Here is a 24,516-nt window from a genome sequence, read left to right on the forward strand (position 1 = left end):
GGTGCTCTTGTGAGGAACTGTTCTTTCACTTCCTCAGTATACAGCAGACGGCTCTGACTTTTTACACTGTTTATGATTAATGCAGTTGTTGATTAAGACTATTAGTCTTGTGGCTTAAATTCTATGCAGGCCTGGAAGGTATATTGTCATGGGAAAGAAATTTCCAGAGCACATCATAAAGCTGTGTTGCTGGAAGTACCATGCTTTTCCCATGGTGGAATGACAGCAAGCAACCGAACTGACCAGCCCAGTAAATGGGCCACGTAGAACATTTCTACAAACCAGGACTGCAAATGATCCAGCCAAAGAAAGTTAATGTGCTAAATGAAAAAGTTGCAATAAGAAAAGAGTTACACAAGTGAAAAATGTTCCATGTACCAAACACAAACTAGACATCGACAGCCCCCTGGAGAGTAAAATGTGATTGGACATCAAACATGGCTGGTCTATCCGACAGCTGTTTATTGTTTAAACGCCTTGTTCTTAGCTCAATGAGATCGAAGAACTATGGAACTAGTTAAAATCTCCAAGAATAAACAAAATCCTGCAACTTCGAGAAACTATCTTGTAGTAAAAGTCATGGGATGCTTACAGTGTGGTATGCATGAACGGATATGGTACGTTTAATATCTAGTTTAATTAAAGGCACACCTTCTGGAGTTGGAATTGAAAATATGATTACTTTAAGATCAGAAGGGCCTAGGCATGCTTCAATAAGAGGACCATGTCTAGTCATACCGAGTATTTTTTTAATGGTGCATTGTTCAGTTCTTGAGTGCTCCGGGGTAGCTGGGTTTACGGAACAGTTTTAAGCATTACTTTTAACCCAATGCTGAAGCTACCTTTTGAGCACTCGGATCTTGCTAGTATTCTGGGGCAGTACTAAGTGTACCTAGGAATTTTGTTGCACACCAGGTTCAAGCAGACCCAATATATATTTGTTGTGTGGTGTTCAGTTCTGCAGCAGTTGGTTGTAGTCTGCTCTCAAGGTCAGTGCCAGAGTGATTAAGTGAAAAATGTCCTTGCAGATCCTGCATTTTTGCCTGTTGCAAACTTAATATTTCAGCTCTAGCGTCTTGCTGATACGCATGAGGCAGACAGGGAGTTCCTGGATATGGGAAGGTTATGCCCATAAACATTGTGGATTGCTTCCTTATTTCATGTTGAAACCTAGGGCCCGAGCACCTTGCCAGAGCCCCATGAGTGGGTTGATCGACGGACTTTGAGAGGCCAACGGGGAGCGTGCATTCATTCCGGGTTGAGTGGTCACTTGTTTAGCACTAGATTCTTGTTCATGATTCATGGCTTGGCCAAGTATACTTGTGGGTTTCACTGTGTACAATGGCAATGTTAGCCCTTCATTTGTTCTTGGGGCTGAGCTAGACTCCTGAGGTTTAAGGTGCCCTTGTTGCTCCAGGGAAGCAACTGCTGCTGTATTCTGGGATGCACTCGACCACGTGTACTGTGCATCATTTCCATGCGTTTTGTTTGACTGTTGATTACTAGGGTTTCGTGGCTGCTCTTGGTGAGGATTGACCATAGCAGGATTCAGGGAGGAGCACATGTACCCTGCACTGTGTCCCAATCCTCGAGTACTAGGGTCCTGCTGGTGCTCCTGGAGAGGCTTGATCATGGTTGGGTTCATGAAGGCATCAGAATACCCTGTATTGTGTCCCAGTTCAGTGTTTGTTTCTGGAGCAATAGTGCACCGCTGCTGCTCTGGGGTTTGATTGGGTGTACTTGATAGTTTCAGGGGTGTCACTTTATAGTCTGCATTTTTCCCCAGCGCTGTGTTCACTTGTAGGGCACTAACCTCTTGATGGTGCTCTCGGACAGGCCCAATCATGCCTGTGTTCACCGAAGTTTGATGCCAGGGGTGCTGTGCGCTGTTTTTTGATGCTACGTCTAATTCTTGATTACTTGGGTAGTAGCCCCTATGCTCCATTACAGGCCTGATTGTGCCTGGGTTTAGAGAGTACTGTGCCAGTTGGAACTGTGTATTATCTTTTGGTGCTGGGTGGAACTCTGGAACAACTGTATCTTGTTTCTGTGTCTGGAAAGACCTGCTTGTTCCAGAATTCAAGTCCTGTTCCAGCGGGTACTGAGCATTGCCTCCTGGTGGACTGTTTAATATTTCAGAACTAGGGTGTTGAGGGTGACCCTGGAGAGGCCTGATAGTATCGGTGTACATTGTCCTCTGAAACCTTGGCTCCAGTGCATGATCTTCTGAACCAACACGCTTTTCTTGGGCACTGTGGTCTTGTGGGAGCTCCATGAGAGGTAGGACTGTGCCCGAGTGTGGGAGATCCACGAGAGGTCGGACTGTGCCCGAGTGTGGGAGATCCACGAGAGGTCGGACTGTGCCAGAGTGTGGGAGATCCATGAGAGGTCGGACTGTGCCCGAGTGTGGGAGATCCATGAGAGGTCGGACTGTGCCCGAGTTTAGGGTGGGTCGTGCCATATTAAACCGTGCATCGTCTCTAGGTGTTGTGTATAGTTCTCGATCAACATCCTGTTGCTGGTGCGCAGTGAAAGGCCTGTCCATTTCCGAATTCAAAGACCCGTGTGCCAATGGATACTGGACACGGTCCATTGGGTCTCTATAAAATTCTTGTGCGCTGCGACATCTCTGGTTTCCCATTAGAGGCGACGTGGTGTCTGTATTCAAGGCCCCCTGTACAAAATACCCTGGCGCTCGGTGCATGTCTTCAACATTGTGGTCTAGCCGACGCTCCATGAGCGGCCTGATGGATCCGGTGTCTGTAAAGACCTCCGACAACGGATACTGGGAATTTCTTTCTAGTGTGGAGTTGAAGGTTTGAGAAGCAGGGCCTCTGCGGTGCTCCTGGAAGGGCCTAGTCCTGCTAGGGTACGTGGAGAAACGTGCCCTGCTGTCATTTAGGTCTCGCCGGTGCTCTGAGAAATTCCTGGAGGAGGACTCTGCGTGGTTTGCCGCTCTGCTTAGAGTTTGATCTAGCTTCAGCCTCTCCAGCACCCTCAATGCCGCTGCCTGCTTTGCTACTTTTTTGCAGGGACCCGATCCCGTCTCCATTACCTTTCCCACTCTGCAGGACATGGTGAATTGCATTCGGTTAGCCATCACCGTCTCCTCCACCAGCTCGTATTGGGGCGTCGGGATCTGCTTTCGGGAGTTTAGTTGGGTTAAAACCGTGATAGGGTTTTCCCCCTCGGTGGTGAACGCATTTGATTTGGGGGCATCTGCAAGGGCCGAGTCCACTTTTAACTCAAGAGCTTCCAAAGCGGCCCGGGCGGCGCTCTGCTTCGAGGCCTTCTTGGAAATCCCGGCTCCGGTGAAGACCTCGACGCCCACCCGCACCCTGCAGATGAACCGCAGCGCCCCTGTGTCCCCCACGGTGTCCCACTCGAACATCGCCCAGTCGCCGCTCTTGTCGCAGTGCTCCTGCAGCAGCTGCAACGGGCTCTTCTCGGTGGGGAAAACTTTCTCAGCTTTCTTCTTAGCTGGAGGACCCTCGGTACCCTCATCTTTGTTTTCACCGGCAGAGTCCTCAGTAATCTCGGCTGTCTTTTCAGATGGAGGAGCTTCCGCTTCTTTTTCAGCTGAGGACTCGTTATCTAGACTCTCCCCTTTCTCACTGGTTCCAGGCAGGGACATGGCTCCGTTCCCGGACCGGAAGTAATGGAGCCCGCCTGCCTTGCGCGGGAACAGACGCCGTAGGACACCGGATTATGTGTACATGTCTCCCGCAGGTTCTGATGTTCATCAATGAGCATGTTCTGGTGGTGTAAACAGTAACCAATGGTATCAAACGAAGAAAGACTCCAAAAGCACAAGGCCTTGCCGAAGCGGGGAATTTGGCCGCCATCTTAAACGTGTTCCTGTCCCTGTAGATACCCTCAAATGCACGGCTCTTTCTGCAGACGTGTATCCAGAGAAAGCGCGGTTGTTTGAAATTGTTCGTATTCCTAGTATTTTGCCCTTAGCGCAGCATTTTGTCATTCAAAATTACGACTTTTGTACAATTCCTAAGAATACTTGGGGAATGTTTAACTTTCCCCAAAGTAGTTCAGGGCTGGAGTTGGAATACTAAATAAGCGCCGTGGAAAAGTTGCTCTATCCACAAATATTCTCGACTGCAGTTATAATATTAATTTTGACCTTCAATTGTCCCCATCGTCTACTGCTGCCCTGAGGGCGCAGTTCAAATCAAGAAACACAAACGAACATGTTTGTTTTTCTTTTTTCTCTCTTAGAGAACTCCCTTGTCTTTTGGGTTTCCCTAACCGATAGTATATAATGCTTATTTCTGAACGTTTTCACGCAATGAAATGAGATTATAGTCTCTCTTTTATTTCTAAATTAATTGGAGGCTGGAGCCACACCGGATACCACAAGGTTTATGATTGGTTTAAAACGGAGCTAGCCGGAAGACCAATACGGGGTAGGATACATTCATAAAAGTGATTGGCTATAGCAAAATAGTCATTACGGTTGCTTAGTGCCGCCCATTAATCCGTGCACACATCGAGATTGGTTTAAACATTGAATCCTGAAACGTGGTAGGTTATTGTCGCTGTCAGTCCGCGAATGGGCGTGGTAAGCCTGCGTTTATATAGCCACACGTGGCGTCTCCATGTTCCGATTACTGGGAAGGCGGAGGTTTGCAGACTTTTGTAGTGCCAACAGCTGGTATGTTAAATTGTGTGTATTTATTTAAATAAGTAGTTGTTCATAATGTACCTCTTATTTCGTCACAATGTCAGGCAATGTCAAGTTTTGGGTATGTTAAGTTGTGTGTATTTATTTAAATAAGTAGTTGTTCATAATGTACCTCTTATTTCGTCGCAATGTCAAGTTTTGGGTACTTCATTTAGTCTCCACGACAAACTAATTCTAAGTGTAATGGTTTCAAACTGGATATCTTGCAGTTCTGCTTCGCTGTGGTATTTGTAAGCTATTGTATGCAGTAGTTTTCTGAACGTGTTAATTTTTTCTTTAGTTCAAATTATTTTCCTGACTTTCTAAGAAACTGCGAACTCTGATAGTAGGTGTTCTTTTTAGCGTCTAACTAGTTATGACTTGAGGGTTTGAATTAGTTTTAGGTAGCTAAATACATTTGGATCTTTTATCAAAATATGCGTGTTCAGGCGAGACGATAAATAAAATACACTGAAATAGTGCTGATGTGTTTATTTGCAGACATTTCGGGCACGAACTTTTACCATATTGAAAGATGTCCGATTGTTTCCTGCACGAATGGACGCACCGTTGTTTTTACGCATCTGCACCCTCAATCCTCATGTCACAGGGGGCTATAGGTAAGTGGTGAATATATCTTGATATACATTTGAGATGTGCTTAGTGATGCTGCTAAGAACATGTTTATGCAAAAGAACCAAACGGGCATTTTTTTGTTGAAAGTCAGGTAAAACTGCGTTAGTCTCGTGGCCTGTGATAACCCCAAACTTGACACCTCGTATGAGTATTGATAAATCAGTACCTGATTTCTTTTTTCTTTGATCTGATGCTGCGTTTGTTGGGATTGGTGTTGAAATGGGAGAATATGGCTAAAGATAATTAAATGGTCCCTCCCACGAGGAAGACTCATGCTGGCTCATCCCAGAGACGGTGGCACCACCTCCGAGGGCTTGGACTCCCCTGGCCCTGCAGATAACTGCCCTTACCCTCAATTTAGGTCTAAGGGCCTGCAATGGGCCTGCAATGGCCGCTGTAGATCAGATATACCCAGCCTTCATACTTACAACAAAACTGGCAGTGAATCTAGACTGGACTACATAATGATTAAATTATTTATGTGGCCAACAATAGTCGACTTCCAAGTCACTGAAAGAATGGATAGTGACCATAATGCACTGGAACTGATTCTTTCCCTGCCCAGGGGTGAGGTCACACCCCACGGATCAGGCAAAGAAAAGGAGGGTCTCCTACTAGAAAACAATCGGAGGAAAGTTAAGTGGGAGAAATTGGCTAACAGTATAGACAGGATACCCCGCCTATATGAACGGATCATCCCCTTCCTGGAGACTGCCTTCCTGGTTGGGAATGAGGTTCAAGACAATGCTAGCAGAGATAAGCTTGCACTAACACATGCCAATATGATTAATTCCCTAGAGGAGGACTTATTTTTCTCCTCTGGGAAAAGGAAAGGTCCCACGCCCAAGACGTCTTGGTATAACGCCACCTGTAGGGAAGCTAAAACCCTCCTGCTACATGCCATAAAAGAACGCCTTAGTAGAGAAGAAATCCGTGCCAGGAGGAAAGCGTACAAAACTCTCCTGGAGAATGCCCGGGCCGAATGGGACCACGACTATTGGGAAAATCTCACCAAAGCACTAACAACAAGAGATTCCCGCAAATTCTGGCGCATAGTCGCGAATGGTACGGAGGACCTATCCTCCGCAATAGAGCCCAATATATCCCCTCTGGTGTGGCGCAGCCACTTTGAAGCCCTGTATGCGGAGGGAGGGGGGGATCAAAATACTGACACAATAACACACACACCCAGTGCCACTGGAGCTCCCTTCAATGAAAAAGAAGTGAGACGCCATAAAAGGTTTAGCTGCAGGAAAAGCCCCGGGATTAGACGGGGTGCCAGGGGACTTGTTTAAGCAAGAACCGGGGATATGGGCACCTTACCTCACGCTGATCTTCAATGCCATCTTGGGGGGAATGGAGGTGCCCGATACTTGGAGGGGAGCTGAGGTGGTTCCAATTTATAAAAAGGGATCCCCTCTGCTTCCCTCGAACTATCGACCTATCAGTCTCATCGACATATCCCAGAAACTCTTTGGTAGACTGATCTTGAATCGTTTACAGGCCTGGATAGAAGAGATGGACATCCTGTCCCCCTACCAGGCAGGTTTCAGGCAGGGTGTCTCGACCATAGATCAGATCTTCAGGTTAAACCTACTCTACTGGAGAACAGCTATAATTGAGGGCGGCACTCTATATACCATCTTTGTAGACTTACGTGCCGCCTTCGATTTGGTACCCAGAGCGAGGCTGTGGAGGGTCATGGAGGAGCTAAACGTCCCTGGGGATATCTTGGCAATCCTGATGAGACTCCACTGCAACAACTATGCCCGAGTAAGGTGTGGCAAAGGTGGCAAGCTAACCGAAAGGTTCCCCGTTCGCAGAGGAGTGAGACAGGGCTGTGTCCTCGCACCGACCCTGTTTTGCCTCTTTGTGAACGGGGTTGTTGCCCACCTAAACAGGATTGCCAACACCGACGCTCCTAAGTTGACAGGCAGCAGGGTGCCAGCAATTATGTTTGCAGGTGACACCCTGCTGCTGTCTAAATCCCCTATGGGAATCCAGCGCATCTTAGATGGCTTTCTGGAGTTTTGCTCCAAACGTGGATTGGAGATCAACCCACAAAAAACTAAATTTATGATATTAAATCCAAACCCCCATAACCGAGCCCCACCCAGGCTCGGCACTGTCCAATTAGAACGTGTCCATAACATTGAATACTTGGGGATAACTTTAAATGAACATCTAACCTGGACGACTCACCAGACCAAAGTGACCATCAAACTGGCTCAGTTGGCGGGTGGCACGATGCGTCTGGCGAACAAATCTTCGTATCGTCCACTATCCCCAATTATCCATATCTACAAAACTCAGGCCCGGGTGGGTGTCATATATGGGGGTGAATTGTGGGGGCATTCCAAACTCTCAAAACTACAGACAATTGAAAACAAATTCCTGAGACAGGTTGTCGCTCTACCCCAGAGCACCCCCCTACTCCCCCTCAGATTGGACCTGGGAATTCGATCTATAACAGAAGAGCTGGGAATCAAACCGCTAACCTTTTGGAGACGCCTGTGGTCTAGCCCAGACCTTATAAGCTACAGAGAGGAATTACAGGAATTTCTAGAGCTGAGGAACGCCAAACGAATTCCGTGGTTGACCTATGTCAGGACAATGCTTGAGGAGATAGGGTTCCCGGAACTATGGACGGATCCCTTAAACTCTTGTGCAAAGACTCCAAAGAAAGTACTTGTGAGAGCCTATTATGAACTGATGCTGACAAAAGTCATTGATGTCACGAGAGAAGGATCCTTGACACATTCGTTCCTCAAAGTGAAAGACTCTTACTATCTTGAAAGTGTCCTTGACTCAATCTCCCCAACACTAACGAGAAAACTATTCCTACAGTGGAGGTATGGATGCCTCCCTCTAGCTTCATTTACAGCGTCATGGCAATTACGATCCACCACAGAACTATGCCCAGTGTGTGCTCACCAGAAAGAAGACGATGTTCATGCTGTCTTCTTCTGTAAGGGCTACGAGAAGAGCAGAAGATACTGGCTAGTCCCGCTACTTAAGAACATGGGCTTTAGAAATTTCCAACCTGCCTATAGAATTTTAAAGTCAGACCTCTCCCATTGTGGTTTATGCCCTCTCTAAATTCTTGACTTCTATGTGGTTCACCCGGAATCGAGCGCTCAAAAGACTTATATAATAGCACCCCTGAAAATTTTATTACTTTTATTGCACCTATGTTCCCTCTTTCTTAAAATGTTCTTAATCATTGGATCACATTATGTTTAATCTCTTTTACTGTGTACAAATACTATGCATCTTTTATGATCTGTGATCGAAATAAAGGTCTTTGAAATGAATTAAAGCAGCTATTTCCTATTTGGTTAAACACAAGCGCTGTTCTGATCCGGTTGAAAGGTGGCACGGTTGCTTTCTGTTTTTAAATTTGAGGCTAAACTGTAGACTTCTTGGCCAGTCGTTCACGCTATCTTCACGTAACAGCTAACTAAGGTCCTCTAAAGGTTTCAAAAGCATAAAATAGATTATAGTAAGCAATACAATTACGTTCTGGCGATTTGCAGTTTTTTTTCTTCTGGTATATACTTAAGAAGTTATGAGCTCTATTTAGAGGTGTTAACCACGATTTTAGCAGTTATGTTCTTGTAAACCTGCTCAATAGTGTGATCTGCATCTAGTGAATATCTGTGGTCTGTTTTTCTGCATCTGAATTAAAAAAAATATATTTGATGTTTACTTCTGCATTTGTTTGATTTGAGGTTCCCTTCAGTTATATCTACGAGTCTCTGCAACCTAGTAGTAACTCGGCGAGGTTCTGCAAATGCGATGAAGTCAAAAGAATGCAGTTCGTCCTAGATGGAGACTTTTTTCACAGCTCAATCGCAGATGTTAAGTCTGAGCCAAATCTGGTAAGTCCCACTTCCCCCGTCATTATATTTCTCTGTGGGGTGTGTCAAGCACGTTGGTATGAGCCTTATTTATCGTAACGCATATCACAGCATTTTTTTTTAACTAGGAATGACTTCCGCTGGCTTTAGCTATCATTTTATGAAAAAACGGCTTTACATTGTGCTCTCATTCATTAGTGGACCGATTTTATTTTGACAGGAGATTCTGCGAAAAATGCAGATTTTCTTAGTATGGCATTTCATTTCCACTAGGTTACTTTGTCAATATGCCACCAGCCTAAAACTGCTTCAGTAAAGGACCCTAGTGCGTACTAAATATTCATCGCACAGGGCCAGATAGTTTAGTGATGGTCAAAGCCTTAGTTTGACTGTCACTAGACTAAGACTTTGCCTAGTGATGATCAAACTAAGTCTTTGTCTAGTGAAAAAAGATAATGTGGTAGGTTTATGTGAAACTTTTAACGCGTACCAATGCAGAACGTTTCCTATGCATAACTACACATGCACTGAAGCTGGAACAAGTACAGGTTGGTTGTAGCTTGCTGGGTGTGAAAAGTTCATTTGGATTGTATCTTGTGACTTTAATGGTGACCCAACAGGGATACCTGTGGGAGGTTGCTCTCTCTCAGCTCTGTCCTAGTGGCATATGGGAGCATAGGCCCTTGGCCCATGACGTACAGTCCCGTTCCACGCTGTTGGAGAACAAGTTTTGCTTGCGGTCTTCAGGTTGCTGAGCTCCATCCTGTATATTCCTACGACTTCTCAGTCCTTGGACAATGACTAAGGAGACAAACCATGCAGGGTACACAATGTAGCGTGTGGATGTGGTGTAACATAGCTCTTTGCTGCTGGGGCAGGTCCAATATTTCGTTTGTGAAATCTTTAAGCTGTTTTTTCTTTAGCTCAACAATCTCTACATTTAGGGGTAAGTAGCGTGGCTAATAGTCTTCCGGTCTGATATGTGCTTATGCAGATAGCATGGATGTGGTTTAGTAATTTTGTAGCTGGACAAGTGCTGTATGTGGTGCTTGCTGTCAAAGGGGTTGCTGCATAGGATAGGGTTCTGATTGGCCGTGAGGACTAGGGTTTTCTATTGGAGTTGGGGGTTAGGTCTTTGGCTGTTATGGCTAGGATTAGTTAAAATAGGGCCATGTCCCCCGTTGGCTCTAGGGTTTAGTGTTCTGAGTAGTTATGGCTAGGTTTCCATGCGTCAATAGGGCAATTTTAAGCTTAAGGCGAAGGGCAGAGCAGACAAGGGCAGTTGCCTGTTTGAGTCGGGCCTAGGGCTGGAGATGCTGCCCAATTTTCATTTAAGGAGCTACAACATTAAGCATTTCTCTGCCTACATCCAAACACAATATCCGCAAAAGCATTCTACTCCTGTACCACAAACAAACCTCATACAGTTGTCGGTGTGTATTGAACCACTACAGAACAGCACAAACTACACCTACACCAACGATGGCACCTCCATTCTCACACAAACTGTCCTAAGCCACTAACAAATCACCAAAACAACTCCACATAACCTTAATGCATCCTGACACACACCCCCTGTTCAAACAAACCACCAGCTCCATCCTCTACTTGTTCCTAACCGATCCCCTTTTATTATGACTAAACCTATTAGCCGTCATCACACCATCCACCTGTACCCTGCACCTCTTTTTACCAGTGACACACAACTATACAATCATTGCACGCCACTCTACCACTCACATTACCTATTCCACTAATCGTATCTGGCACACTCATAACTCCTGTCCCTCCCCTCTTACACACCACATACTCCTCTCCGAAACACATCACCCCTGTACTATTCAAACACCACTCAAGAGCATTTCCACAATTCTCTAAATAAAACCTACCCAAATACGTGTCTAGGCGGAAAACCTGAGACATTGCTTGGGACTGTATGATTACCCATTTGCTAGTTGAGCCACAAAAGGGGCTGCTATTTACCGTGGGAAATAAAGACAAATTTGGATTTCCTTCCCCTCTGCTGGCTGTAAAACCGCGCCCAGATGATTATACCTTCCTCTTGTTTGGTATAAGGGTAGGGATGCTCTAGGCCTGGGGTGCGGGACCATGAATAATGCTCCTCTTTAAGACTGGTGGTGTTTGATTTTTCTTATTTACCTGCATTACCCCACTTTGTCTGGGGGAGTTGGGGGAGAGAGGATGGCAAAATACTATTGGCCTGTGGTGATTCAAAATATCCCTTGTGTCTAATAAGGGTAGTTTTGGGCGAATTTCCCCAAAATGCCTGCCCTCTGAATGAGATTCCCAAGAGTTTAGTTTGTATAAATCGAACACTTCTGGGAGTGACAAAACGAGGCTGACTTGCAATAAATAAATACAGGTCTTTGGCTTAAATTAAATGAATGAGTTTTTCGTACAGGGATTTGACAGCTTCGTTGTCAACTTGAGTATTAATCTCTCACACAGTGCTGTTGACTGATTTTGAATTTCCTTCCTCTTTCACTCAGATATTTGTATTGAAACGCATGAGGAATGCCTTCAGTTGTAGACTTTTTTTTGTAAAATGTCTAAAGCAAGATAGTCTTTAATACAGCTTGACTTTAGTTTCTCAGCTGTCTTGCAAGTAGTGAGCCATTCATGGGATGAACTTATCTTTTGAGCATATCCCTCTTTGATTCACAGGCTGAAACTTGGCGAAATTTCAATAATCAATCCGGTGACCATTGAAGGTTCTTTATGCAGAGATGGTATGTTTAATGACTTTAGTTTACATTTTATATAAATAGCTTAACTTGTGTTCTGTGTGGATGGATATTTGTACTCCTCGCTCGTCCAAATTTTTTAACGCATGTAATTTACCCTTATGGGCACCATCAGTTCCTGCTAACCTTCCCGAATTTAATAGTCTCCCTATAGTTATGCCCATGTTGTCTTGTTTTAATGCCTCTGTATTCTGAAGTCTGTAAACGCAAGTCTGCCTGCTTACAAGTCACACTTCAGTGCTCAATGTAAGTATGTGATAGGGTCCCCACCCGCTTGACCTTTCCCTGTTTCCAGGCTTTGCTCTCTGCTTGTCGGTGTCTTGCAGTTGAGATGAAATGCTTCGCGTTCAAATGTGTTTGAATTGTTTGCATGTGGCATATTGCAGGCATGTTCAGAAATCAAATGTTGGGTGGGTGGAGAGCAAGTGTTTCGTGCAGCCGGTGATGATACCAAACTTTCTGACACCTCGTATGAGTATTGTTCAAGCAATACCTGATTTTTATTCGGGGCTGAGGCTGCATTACTAGCTGGGCGGATTTGGGTGCTGGGGGTACTAATGGGTGAGCAGTGATTAGTGGAAGACACTTAACTTTCCACTGACTTTTTCCACAGTGAGTTTAGTCTGATGCTGACCAGCGTGGCTATTGGCGGACCGCTAATCTCAATAGGTGAGTAAAGTTTTGAGGAAGAAAGAGAAAATGCTTAGTAGCCTGTGATGAACCCATCATTTCTGACACCTCGTATGAGTATTGGCTAACAATACCTGATTTCTTGCTCTGGGCTGAGGCCATCTACATTTGGACCTTAGTGAGTGATCACTGCACTTAAACTCCCTCTAATGTAACCATTTTCCTTTTACTTTAGTGTGCTCCTCCTGCTCCTATGGTTGAAGCCCATCACACAAAGGTGAGTGGAGATGTGTAATGGGGTGAATTGCTTGCTGGCCCGTGATTCCAAACTTTCTGACACCTCGTATGTATTCAAGAAGTACCATGATTTTTTTTTTTCTGGGCTGAGGCCAAGGGTGTGGAATTTAATTAAATATCTACTTGTCCATGAGACGGGTAGCTTCATAAATCTACTTGTCCTGTACAAAATCCACTTATCCCTTTGGTGCCATGTAGTGCACCGCCAAATAATGCACTAATTATAGAGCTCGGATAATAGCCTCTCTGGATATGTCCGGCTCATTGTACAGAAGCATTTGAATACTAGTGATTTCCTTATTTAGCCTCTGTTCTGCAGATCTATCCAATTCATCCTTTCACTCGCCCACTGATATCCAGCATTTCACCTTTACATTGGCTTCCATTCATTCTTTCATTAGCCATTCTTCTTTACATTGGCTTCCATTCATTCTGTCATCAGCCATTCACCATTGTTTGTCGATCCATATTCAAATCTACCCATCTATCCCCAAACATATCCAGCCGTCTGTCCATCCTTTTGCTCACCCATTCTTCCGTTCCTCCATATCCATTCTTTTGCTTACTGATCCATCCATTTCACCCCATCCAACCACTGCTTCACTCCCATCTATCCATCCTGCCCCTACCCACTTAATCATCCATCAATCCACCCTTTCATTCAACCATCCTTTCACTCTTCCATACACCAATCCTTTTACTCATCTATGTATATATCCATCCACCTTTTCATGTAAATTATGAACGTTTGTCTGGACCTGCATAAAGAACAGTCCCATTAAGAACTCCACAGCAGCATGTTCAGGTGTCCCTGGTGCCCACACAAGTGACTAGAGGCTCAGTGCAAGGAGAGAAATTAGGGTGTGCCTGAGGATTGCATGAATTCCCCACAGGGAAACTAATTGGCTTTAATGTAAGCACTGGATGGGCCAAGGGGAGCGGGGTCAGGCCAGTCAGAGGGGGCAGCAGAGGGGGGTGGGGTGCAGTTGGCTTTACGGGCATAAGGTGTACAGGAAAAGCCAAGTGCAAAGGAGGGTTGTGCAGGGGCTGCATGAGAAGGGAAAGTATATGCTTTACTGTAGGGCCCCTGAAAGTGTGGAGGGATCTTTAGGGCTCTTTTGAGGCTCAAGGGTGAAGGCCAGAATTAAAGGCAGGGGTCACAAGGTTCAAGTCAGAGCCTCTTGCATTCCAGTGATAGTGTTCTGGAGCAGTCTCGTGCTGCTCGAAGAAAAAGAAGGACCAGGGGAGGGCTTGAAAGCTGCAAGAACCTCTGGGAGAAAGCAAGTACTCTTACCGAACCGTGATGTGGATGTTTAATACAGAGCTGCAACTTTGAGCTCCGCTTCATCATGCTGTTCTGGAGAAATTAAAGTGCAGGCCCCAGCTTTTGCACTGACCCTTTCACTGCCAATAAATTGCTTGGAGCTCCTTGGTTACTGGCCGTGACCAAGTTACTGGCTGACCAAAAAGGGTCGAACTGCTGTGTATCTGATTACTGACTGTCTACTTTTCCTATGGTCCATTTGGAAATTAAAGCCTCCTGCCCCTGTAAGAAATCTAGGTGTCGGAGATGGAAATTCCCCACCCCTGAGGGCTGATGCCACATTACTGGCTTGGAGCCGTAGAGTGCTGGGGATGCTGATGTGTGAGCAGTGATTGCTGGAATACATTTAACATTTTGTTGGCTTTTTCCACAGTGAATGATGCTGACCAGCATGGCTGGTGGAGGACTGCTTATCTTACATGGTGAGTAGTTTTGAGGCAGGGTGGGTGAAAGTGATATGTAGCCTGTGATGAACCCAACATTTCTGACACCTCGTATGAGTATTGTTCAAACAATACCTGATTTTTATTCGGGGCTGAGGCTGCATTACTGGCTGGGAGGGTTTGGGTGCTGGGGGTACTAATGGGTGAGCAGAGATTGGTGGAATACACTTAACGTTTCACTGATTTTTTTTTTCCACAGTGAGTTTAGTCTGATGCCGACCAGCGTGTCTATTGGAGGACCGCTAATCTGAAAAGGTGAGTAAAGTTTTGAGGCAGGAAGAGTAACATTGCTTAGTAGCCTGTGATGAACCCATAATTTCTGACACCTCGTATGAGTATTGGCTAACAATACCTGATTTCTTGCTCTGGGCTGAGGCCATCTACATGTGGACATAAGTGAGTGATCACTGTGCACTTAAACTCCCTCTAATGTAACCATTTTCATTTTACTTCTCTAGTGTGCCTCTGCTGCTCCCCTGGTTGTTGAAACCCATCACACGAAGGTGAGTGAAGATGTGTAATGGGGTGAGTTGCTTGCTGGCCTGTGATGAACCCAACCTTTCTGACACCTCGTATGAGTATTGGCTAACAATACCTGATTTCTTGTTCTGGGCTGAGGCAGCAATATAGTAATGATTGAGGATTACTGTGTGCACTATCAAATACATATTTATTTAAATGTTGAATTGTCTCGTATGGGCCTGTTATGCTTAGCTGAATCAACACTCACCCGGAGCTGCAAAATCAGCTCAATGTGTTCACATGGCTAATGTACTGTGTGAAGCATTGTAGTATGGTTGGTCGAGCTTTCATATTTGAGCCACGCGGGGGGGGGGAGGGGGGGTGACAAACTAGTATTTCAGTGTGGAGGTACTGTTTTAAGTGAAAATGGCCTAATAGAGCGAGGTTAGCTGGGTTCTACGCTGTCCATGCTTTATTCAGTTCAGTACATCTGTCTTTGAGATGGTAGAGGTCTGGGAGCTAGAATTTTGAGGGGGTACTGTTTTAAGTGAAAATGGCCTAATAGAGCGAGGTTAGCTGGGTTCTACGCTGTCCATGCTTTATTCAGTTCAGTACATCTGTCTGTGAGATGGTAGAGGTCTGGGAGCTAGAATTTTGAGGGTTCTGATGTTGTATCTGGTTTAAAGGGTATAATGCGGTGGGGGCTTGATCTCTGGGCCACAGCCAATATATAGGGTGATTTAAGTTGGTGATGCAGTGTTTGAGTAGTAGTGTAGTTTGTGGGATTCGAAGTTGTACTGATGAGACCTTAAGGTTTAGAATATTTAGGTGTTGGTAGTGCCTCACTTCACTACCAGTGTGTGGTGGTTGAGAGAACTCTGGCTACCACATTTCCTGTACTATGGTTGCATTGGTATTCTGACCCAGTAATAGCCTACATCTGAAGCTGCATGTTTCTTGTCTTTGAGGCTCAGTACTAATAATGCTAATGTATCTGATTAGTAGTTACTTCAAGTATGTCTGTAGAGTTTGCACAATAGTGTGTTCTCAAACAGGAAGTTGACCCTATTAAAGATCTTGTGCATATATTTTGTGTCCATAGCAGTTATGTGCGAATGTTGTTGTGGAAGGTGGTAGTAACAGCCTGATTCTGCAGTTTATATATTGATGGTGACTTGGTTGAGTACTGATGTCTTAAGGGGTGCAACTAGTGGGATAAATGAGTGGCATTCTGATGGTTTAATTGCAGCTTCCTATTCTGGGTGGGTTCTTTCTGAAGTCTCTTGTGGCCACACACTAACTTGTTTCCTCTCCATTTTAGGAAGAAAATGGAGATGCAGCATGAATAAACGGATAGGTCTACTACTGGAAGACCATATACTGTGCATAAAGTCGTCAACTGTGATGATGCAATAGGTGGTTCATATTAGGATGGACTTATTTTACAAAATTGTCATTTATAAGGAAATTGTTGCTCCTACTCTATGAAAGCGCACTGCATGGATTGAAGTTTGTGATATTTTGCTCACAAACGTCCAATTAAGAGGGAAATGGTGCAACATAATACATGCTTACAAATTGCCTGAAGATGCTGTTGTGATGTCTACTTTAGTGTCATTCAACATAATAAAAGATCCCCATATTCTATTTACAGCTGTCTCTTATTCGAAATGGTAATCCATAGTTGAAGACTTTCTTGGCATGGAATTGCAGGAACACAATGTTTAACACCCCATTTTGCCACAAACAGTGGAATGCATATCCACGTCCGTAGTAAAGGTTTTGGTGTTTACATAGGTCCACGAAAGTAATGATAATCATTTGCTCTGTTATTGGGATTGCATTGCTAGAACAGCAGATTCTTGAACTAGACTCTGGGGTACCATTGTTATGTGCATCCAATGTAAAAGGGTAGGTATAAGCCACAGCTCTGGCAACTACAGAGAACTGGGCAGAAATAGAGTGCAGTTCCCTAAGAGCTTTGCATTGGTATCCTTTGTGGGATACTTCTACTGTTGGGAAGTACCTACAGGACTAACATGTGATGCATAACATGTTAACGATTTAGCGGTTTTTGTAATTTGACTTCGGACTGACGGTTGGGTTGAGGGATAGGATAGTCTGCATAGGTTAGCAGAGTTCAGCAGTTTAGTGTCAAAGAACTCCGCCTCACAGTGCTTAAAAGTTGGGATAAATTGAGCGATTATGAACTGCAAGCTCTTTTGTGTCGCTGTAGTGACCCGCGGTCACATGAGAGATTTCAGCACTTGGAGATTTTGGATTCACACTGCATTTATTATGGCTCAACCGTTAATTCCACAACTTCTCTTTAAATGCTTCTCTTGGGTAAGTCCGTTCTGCCAGTCATCTTTTCATGATTTTGCCGTTACTGGTGTTTGCTATCGCCACTATCACCTGCTTCCATCTGTTAATCCTCTGCCACTCACTTTCATCCAATCGTGCTTCAGTTTTTCTCTTGGTTGTATAGTGGAGCAAGCACATGTGCATCTTTTTGGCAACGTTAAAGGGTGACGGAGAGGGAGATTAGGCGGAGACTAGGCACAAGGAAGAACCAAGCAGGCAGTTATTCAGGGGAGAGAGGAAAGGAAAAGGGAGGCAAGCAAAGTATGGAAGAGGTGGTGGCAGGGGGGTAGGAGGCATGGCGAAGAGGTAACTGTCCGATGTCTGGCTGGGAGGGAGACAGCTCCCTGCGGTAAAGGGGTCATTCCCAGACTTCCCTTTTGTGTTTCCCTTGTCGCAGTGGACTCTCTTAGCAGGGTCGCTGAGACTCCAGGGCATAAATGCTGGCTGAAAAAAAACAAGTGTGCAGGGGGTCAAGGGGGAAATAATTTATTGACCTGTCAAATCATGCCCCTATACTATAGATACAAAACACAAAAAGAAGAGACCAGGTCAAATAGTAGCTGTCTTGAAGGGGGAACAGGAACCACAAGGATTATCCGCGTGAAAGTGTTGGGTCACACTGGGCTAGAACAATCCCATCAGACCACCCTCGTGGCGGCATATCATCATATGGGAGTAGGCATATACCGCCCATGTAATGGTGCAGACATGGAAACTGGCATATTTTGCCACAGTTGTGCCCAAAGTATAGTACAAAGAAATATATAGTACTAACAAATACAGAAAAAAGTGCAGTGCTATGAAAAAAATGCTTGTTAAAAATGACTTCCTAGACTCAAAAGATTGTTTGAGATAAGTGTAGGTGTCATGATTGAAAACACGCCTGGTAGTGAGTGAGTAAAACTACATTATGGCGCTGTGCAGAATGGTCAACTAGTTTCAGCTCGGAGTATTACTCCAGCTTTCATCAGGACCTTGGGGATGGCAGGCTACTGCACCATGGTGTGAAGGGTGTACAGATATAAAGGAACATCAAAATTGTGCAATGCACTTTAAGAAAGACTAGTATCACCCCGAGACTTGAAACTTCTTAGTCCGCTGCAGACAGGAAAGGGATCTTCTACCTGTCGAGAACAAAAATACTCTATATATACATTTCCACACGGGAATCCACATAACCCCACATACACCATCAAGACATGGCACACCTGCGAGAACAATTTGCGTTCCGCAGCATAGACTAGCATAATAGCTTCATCACAAAGAGGCAATTCCTCAAAGTGATACTCGCCCAGCTTTGTGTGGGTGAAAGCCTCACCACACCCGGTAACCGCTCAGGAAATTGAGGCCCCGCTCTGATGTGTAAAGAAAGGACACAATTAGCGCACAACTCAAATGTGTCCAGGCAAATTGTTCTCGCAGGCCTGAATGCTACACCAAATAGCCAATAGGATGATCTGAGAGAGTAATATCGCCAAAGCCCACTATAGGCATATTTTAAAGAACTGGTAACAATGTGTCTTACAGACAGCTGTGCTGTCAAGCCATACGTAAAAATATGTGAAATATGTGCCTGGCAAAAATAAATTGAGTCAACCAGCTTTGGCACTGAAGTGGACTACATTTTAGGCAGGTGTATGCAGAAAAATGCCATCATTCAGCTAATGATGGAAGAGGGCTTCCCCGTGCTGTACGATGCATTTGTTGGAAACAAGTTATGAATGCCTCTTGAATGAACCAGTGGATGTAGCGGACTCACTGAAAAAACAGTTCTGCATTTTGTTACAACTTTTTTTTGTTTTAAACAGGAGGCTGGTTTTACAGCCGTCTAGAAGCTAGAGCTAAACTGACAGCAAAAATGTATCTACTCCTGGAGAACGCAGTTCTAAAAGGCAAAAGATTGGTTATCCATTTAAATCCCACCAGGAGCGGTGTCCCTGGGACACCCGTGGTCAGTAAATTATACAGATATTACCCAATACAAATGAGTACCCCAGAAAATCAAGAATAGACCTTGCCTCAATCAGAGGCAATCACAGCCAGCATGTGAGAGGCCTGAAGTACAGTACAGCCTCAATACTTATTCTTGGGAAGTATAATGCCCTGTTCAGACAATTTGCAGGTCAGCATTGAAACCAAATGACCAGAGTCAAGCGGAGGGCTTTTTGTTTCCTTTTCCAGTTAGCTAATTATGTTTTTTCTCAAACAGTTAACTGGTCCCTAATGATGCAACCTGTTTACTCGGTCCAATGTTAATGTAGATCACCCTTACACCCACCTGGTTTAAGAAGAGATATACAATAATCAAATAAAGGAATACATATGTAAAGGCTAGGACCATGGGATTAACTGCGTTTCACTGTGAGGTAATAGTTCGGTTGTTTTGACAAAAGCAAGAGATAAGTGTAATTGTGGCCTACTCAACAAGCCTTCCTATTTCATATGTGCGAAGATGGCAGAAAGGAGACAAAACCTACAGCGAAGGTTAATATGCTAACCCCCCCCCCCCCCCAACTAGAACGAAAGACTACTGGTGCACCACCTAGGTTAATCAAAGCAGGTACCCTTAAATGGTTAATATAGCCTCATGCATGTGTCTACGCATCCACACATGCAAAGGTGAAATTAAAATTACGGCGTGAAAGTAACTGTACAATTTGTACACAAATATTGTGTAGAGTCAAAATGTGTTTCGGAAAATAACAAATTAAATAAAACATATGCTTTCCCCCCCTCTTCAAAACACCGAGAACCAGTGCCTTTAGCACACTGTGGCTGAGCGAGACTGATGATACAGAGTTTTGGTGTACTACTGACCCGTTGGTCAAGCCTTGGTGCTCTTGTGAGGAACTGTTCTTTCACTTCCTCAGTATACAGCAGACGGCTCTGACTTTTTACACTGTATGAATAATGCAGTTTTTGATTAAGGCTATTAGTCTTGTGGCTTAAATGCTATGCAGGCCTGGAAGGTATATTGTCATGGGAAAGAAATTTCCAGAGCACATCATAAAGCTGTGTTGCTGGAAGTACCATGCTTTTCCCATGGTGGAATGACAGCAAGCACGACCGAACTGACCAGCCCAGTAAATGGGCCACGTAGAACATTTCTACAAACCAGGACTGCAAATGATCCAGCCAAAGAAAGTTAATGTGCTAAATGAAAAAGTTGCAATAAGAAAAGAGTTACACAAGTGAAAAATGTTCCATGTACCCAACACAAACTAGACATCGAAGCCCCCTGGAGAGTAAAATTTGATTGGACATCACGAACATGGCTGGTCTATCCGACAGCTGTTTATTGTTTAAACGCCTTGTTCTTAGCTCAATGAGATCGAAGAACTATGGAACTAGTTAAAATCTCCAAGAATAAACAAAATCCTGCAACTTCGAGAAACTATCTTGTAGTAAAAGTCATGGGATGCTTACAGTGTGGTATGCATGAACGGATATGGTACGTTTAATATCTAGTTTAATTAAAGGCACACCTTCTGGTGTTGGAATTGAAAATATGATTACTTTAAGATCAGAAGGGCCTAGGCATGCTTCAATAAGAGGACCATGTCTAGTCATACCGAGTATTTTTTTAATGGTGCATTGTTCAGTTCTTGAGTGCTCCGGGGTAGCTGGGTTTACGGAACAGTTTTAAGCATTACTTTTAACCCAATGCTGAAGCTACCTTTTGAGCACTCGGATCTTGCTAGTATTCTGGGGCAGTACTAAGTGTACCTAGGAATTTTGTTGCACACCAGGTTCAAGCAGACCTAATAAATTTTTGTTGTGTGGTGTTCAGTTCTGCAGCAGTTGGTTGTAGTCTGCTCTCAAGGTCAGTGCCAGAGTGATTAAGTGAAAAATGTCCTTGCAGATCCTGCATTTTTGCCTGTTGCAAACTTAATATTTCAGCTCTAGCGTCTTGCTGATACACATGAGCAGGACAGGGAGTTCCTGGATATGGGAAGGTTATGCCCATAAACACTGTGGATTGCTTCCTTATTTCATGTTGAAACCTAGGGCCCGAGCACCTTGCCAGAGCCCCATGAGTGGGTTGATCGACGGACTTTGAGAGGCCAACGGGGAGCGTGCATTCATTCCGGGTCGAGTGGTCACTTGTTTAGCACTAGATTCGTGTTCATGATTCATGGCTTGGCCAAGTATACTTGTGGGTTTCACTGTGTACAATGGCAATGCTAGCCCTTCATTTGTTCTTGGGGCTGAGCTAGACTCCTGAGGTTTAAGGTGCCCTTGTTGCTCCAGGGAAGCAACTGCTGCTGTATTCTGGGATGCACTTGACCACGTGTACTGTGCATCATTGCCATGTGTTTTGTTTGACTGATTACTAGGTTTTCGTGGCTGCTCTTGGTGAGGATTGACCATAGCAGGATTCAGGGAGGAGCACATGTACCCCGCACTGTGTCCCAATCCTAGAGTACTAGGGTCCTGCTGGTGCTCCTGGAGAGGCTTGATCATGGTTGGGTTCATGAAGGCATCAGAATACCCTGTATTGTGTCCCAGTTCCGTGTTTGTGTCTTCAGCAATAGTGCACCGCTGCTGCTCTGGGGTTTGATTGGGCGTACTTGATAGTTTCAGGGGTGTCACTTTATAGTCTGCATTTTCCCCCAGCGCTGTGTTCACTTGTAGGGCACTAACCTCTTGATGGTGCTCTCGGATAGGCCCAATCATGCCTGTGTTCACCGAGGTTTGATGCCAGGGGTGCTGTGCGCTGTTTTTTGATGCTAAGTCTAATTCTTGATTACTTGGGTAGTAGCCCCTATGCTCCATTACAGGCCTGATTGTGCCTGGGTTTAGAGAGTACTGTGTCAGTTGGAACTGTGTATTATCTTTTGGTGCTGGGTGGAACTCTGGAACAACTGTCTCTTGTTTCTGTGTCTGGAAAGACCTGCCTGTTCCAGAATTCAAGGCCTGTTCAAGCGGGTACTGAGCATTGCCTCCTGGTGGACTGTTTAATATTTCAGAACTAGGGTGTTGAGGGTGACCCTGGAGAGGCCTGATAGTATCTGTGTACATTGTCCTCTGAAACCTTGGCTCCAGTGCATGATCTTCTGAACCAACACGCTTTTCTTGGGCACTGTGGTCTCGTGGGAGCTCCACGAGAGGTAGGACTGTGCCCGAGTGTGGGAGATCCACGAGAGGTCGGACTGTGCCCGAGTGTGGGAGATCCACGAGAGGTCGGACTGTGCCCGAGTGTGGGAGATCCATGAGGGGTCGGACTGTGCCCGAGTGTGGGAGATCTACGAGAGGTCGGACTGTGCCAGAGTGTGGGAGATCCATGAGAGGTCGGACTGTGCCCGAGTTTAGGGAGGGTCGTGCCATATTAAACTGTGCATCGTCTCTAGGTGTGGTGTATAGTTCTCGATCAACATCCTGTTGCTGGGGCGCAGTGAAAGGCCTGTCCATTTCCGAATTCAAAGACCCGTGTGCCAATGGATACTGGACACGGTCCATTGGGTCTCTATAAAATTCTTGTGCGCTGCGACATCTCTGATTTCCCATTAGAGGCGACGTGGTGCCTGTATTCAAGGCCCCCTGTACAAAATACCCTGGCGCTCGGTGCATGTCTTCAACATTGTGGTCTAGCCGACGCTCCATGAGGGGCCTGATGGATCCGCGCTCCATGAGGGGCCTGATGGATCCGGTGTCTGTAAAGTCCTCCAACAACGGATACTGGGAATTTCTGTCTAGTGTGGAGTTGAAGGTTTGAGAAGCAGGGCCTCTGGGGTGCTCCTGGAAGGACCTAGTCCTGCTAGGGTACGTGGAGAAACGTGCCCTGCTGTCATTTATGTCTCGCCGGTGCTCCGAGAAATTCCTGGAGGAGGACTCTGCGTGGTTTGCCGCTCTGCTTAGAGTTTGATCTCGCTTCAGCCTCTCCAGCACCCTCAATGCCGCTGTCTGCTTTGCTACTTTTTTGCAGGGACCCGATCCCGTCTCCATTACCTTTCCCACTCTGCAGGACATGGTGAATTGCATTCGGTTAGCCATCACCGTCTCCTCCACCAGCTCGTATTGGGGCGTCGGGATCTGCTTTCGGGAGTTTAGATGGGTTAAAACCGTGATAGGGTTTTCCCCCTCGGGGGTGAACACATTTGATTTGGGGGAATCTGCAAGGGCCGAGTCCACTTTTAACTCAAGAACTTCCAATGCGGCCAGGGCGGCGCTCTGCTTCGAGGCCTTCTTGGAAATCCCGACTCCGGTGAAGACCTCGACGCCCACCCGCACCCTGCAGATGAACCGCAGCCCCACGGTTTCCCACTCGAACACCGCCCTGTCGCCGCTCTTGTCGCAGTGCTCCTGCAGCAGCTGCAACGCGTTCTTCTCCGTGAGGAAAACTTTCTCGGCTTTCTTCTTAGCTGGAGGACCCTCGGTACCCACATCTTTGTTTTCACCGGCAGAGTCCTCAGTAATCTCGGCTGTCTTTTCAGATGGAGGAGCTTCCGCTTCTTTTTCAGCTGAGGACTCGTTATCTAGACTCTCCCCTTTCTCACTGGTTCCAGGCAGGGACATGGCTCCGTTCCCGGACCGGAAGTAATGGAGCCCGCCTGCCTTGCGCGGGAACAGACGCCGTAGGACACCGGATTATGTGTACATGTCTCCCGCAGGTTCTGATGTTCATCAATGAGCATGTTCTGGTGGTGTAAACAGTAACAAATGGTATCAAACGAAGAAAGACTCCAAAAGCACAAGGCCTTGCCGAAGCGGGGAATTTGGCCGCCATCTTAAACGTGTTCCTGTCCCTGTAGATACCCTCAAATGCACGGCTCTTTCTGCAGACGTGTATCCAGAGAAAGCGCGGTTGTTTGAAATTGTTCGTATTCCTAGTATTTTGCCCTTAGCGCAGCATTTTGTCATTCAAAATTACGACTTTTGTACAATTCCTAAGAATACTTGGGGAATGTATAACTTTCCCCAAAGTAGTTCAAGGCTGGAGTTGGAATACTAAATAAGCGCCGTGGAAAAGTTGCTCTATCCACAAATATTCTCGACTGCAGTTATAATATTAATTTTGACCTTCATTTGTCCCCATCGCCTACTGCTGCCCTGAGGG

At 45.4% G+C, this 24,516-nt stretch overlaps 2 protein-coding genes, 1 long non-coding RNA gene and 6 other non-coding genes across 9 annotated transcripts; 7 read left to right on the forward strand and 2 right to left on the reverse strand.

Moving 5' to 3' along the window:
• Nucleotides 1-440: 440 nt before the first annotated feature.
• LOC147684641 (uncharacterized) lies at nt 441-3,770 on the reverse strand. Its single transcript, XM_086940489.1, has one exon. It carries the CDS (start codon nt 3,632-3,634, stop codon nt 1,154-1,156), a length of 2,481 nt encoding a protein of 826 aa, XP_086796615.1. The 5' UTR covers nt 3,635-3,770; the 3' UTR covers nt 441-1,153.
• A 1,405-nt stretch (nt 3,771-5,175) lies between these two features.
• Nucleotides 5,176-16,746, forward strand: LOC147684642 (uncharacterized). The gene is made up of 7 exons (XR_015300650.1): nt 5,176-5,298; nt 11,860-11,924; nt 12,553-12,608; nt 12,805-12,846; nt 14,833-14,888; nt 15,092-15,136; nt 16,417-16,746. It is a non-coding gene; the product is annotated as an uncharacterized LOC147684642 (long non-coding RNA).
• Nucleotides 9,788-10,005, forward strand: LOC147684643 (small nucleolar RNA SNORA73 family). The gene has a single exon (XR_015300763.1). It is a non-coding gene; the product is annotated as a small nucleolar RNA SNORA73 family (small nucleolar RNA).
• LOC147684644 (small nucleolar RNA SNORD60) lies at nt 12,376-12,458 on the forward strand. The gene has a single exon (XR_015300798.1). It is a non-coding gene; the product is annotated as a small nucleolar RNA SNORD60 (small nucleolar RNA).
• On the forward strand, nt 12,648-12,730 carry LOC147684645 (small nucleolar RNA SNORD60). The gene has a single exon (XR_015300802.1). It is a non-coding gene; the product is annotated as a small nucleolar RNA SNORD60 (small nucleolar RNA).
• LOC147684646 (small nucleolar RNA SNORD60) lies at nt 14,652-14,734 on the forward strand. The gene has a single exon (XR_015300794.1). It is a non-coding gene; the product is annotated as a small nucleolar RNA SNORD60 (small nucleolar RNA).
• On the forward strand, nt 14,930-15,012 carry LOC147684647 (small nucleolar RNA SNORD60). The gene has a single exon (XR_015300800.1). It is a non-coding gene; the product is annotated as a small nucleolar RNA SNORD60 (small nucleolar RNA).
• Nucleotides 15,173-15,255, forward strand: LOC147684648 (small nucleolar RNA SNORD60). Its single transcript, XR_015300804.1, has one exon. It is a non-coding gene; the product is annotated as a small nucleolar RNA SNORD60 (small nucleolar RNA).
• Nucleotides 16,747-20,733: 3,987 nt separating the features above from the next.
• Nucleotides 20,734-24,096, reverse strand: LOC147684649 (uncharacterized). The gene has a single exon (XM_086940490.1). The coding sequence runs from the start codon at nt 23,973-23,975 to the stop codon at nt 21,447-21,449; it is 2,529 nt and encodes an 842-aa protein (XP_086796616.1). The 5' UTR covers nt 23,976-24,096; the 3' UTR covers nt 20,734-21,446.
• Nucleotides 24,097-24,516: the final 420 nt, after the last annotated feature.

This window comes from Lissotriton vulgaris, chromosome 10 (genome assembly GCF_964263255.1).
Source record: "Lissotriton vulgaris chromosome 10, aLisVul1.2, whole genome shotgun sequence".
NCBI classification, from domain to species: domain Eukaryota; kingdom Metazoa; phylum Chordata; class Amphibia; order Caudata; family Salamandridae; genus Lissotriton; species Lissotriton vulgaris.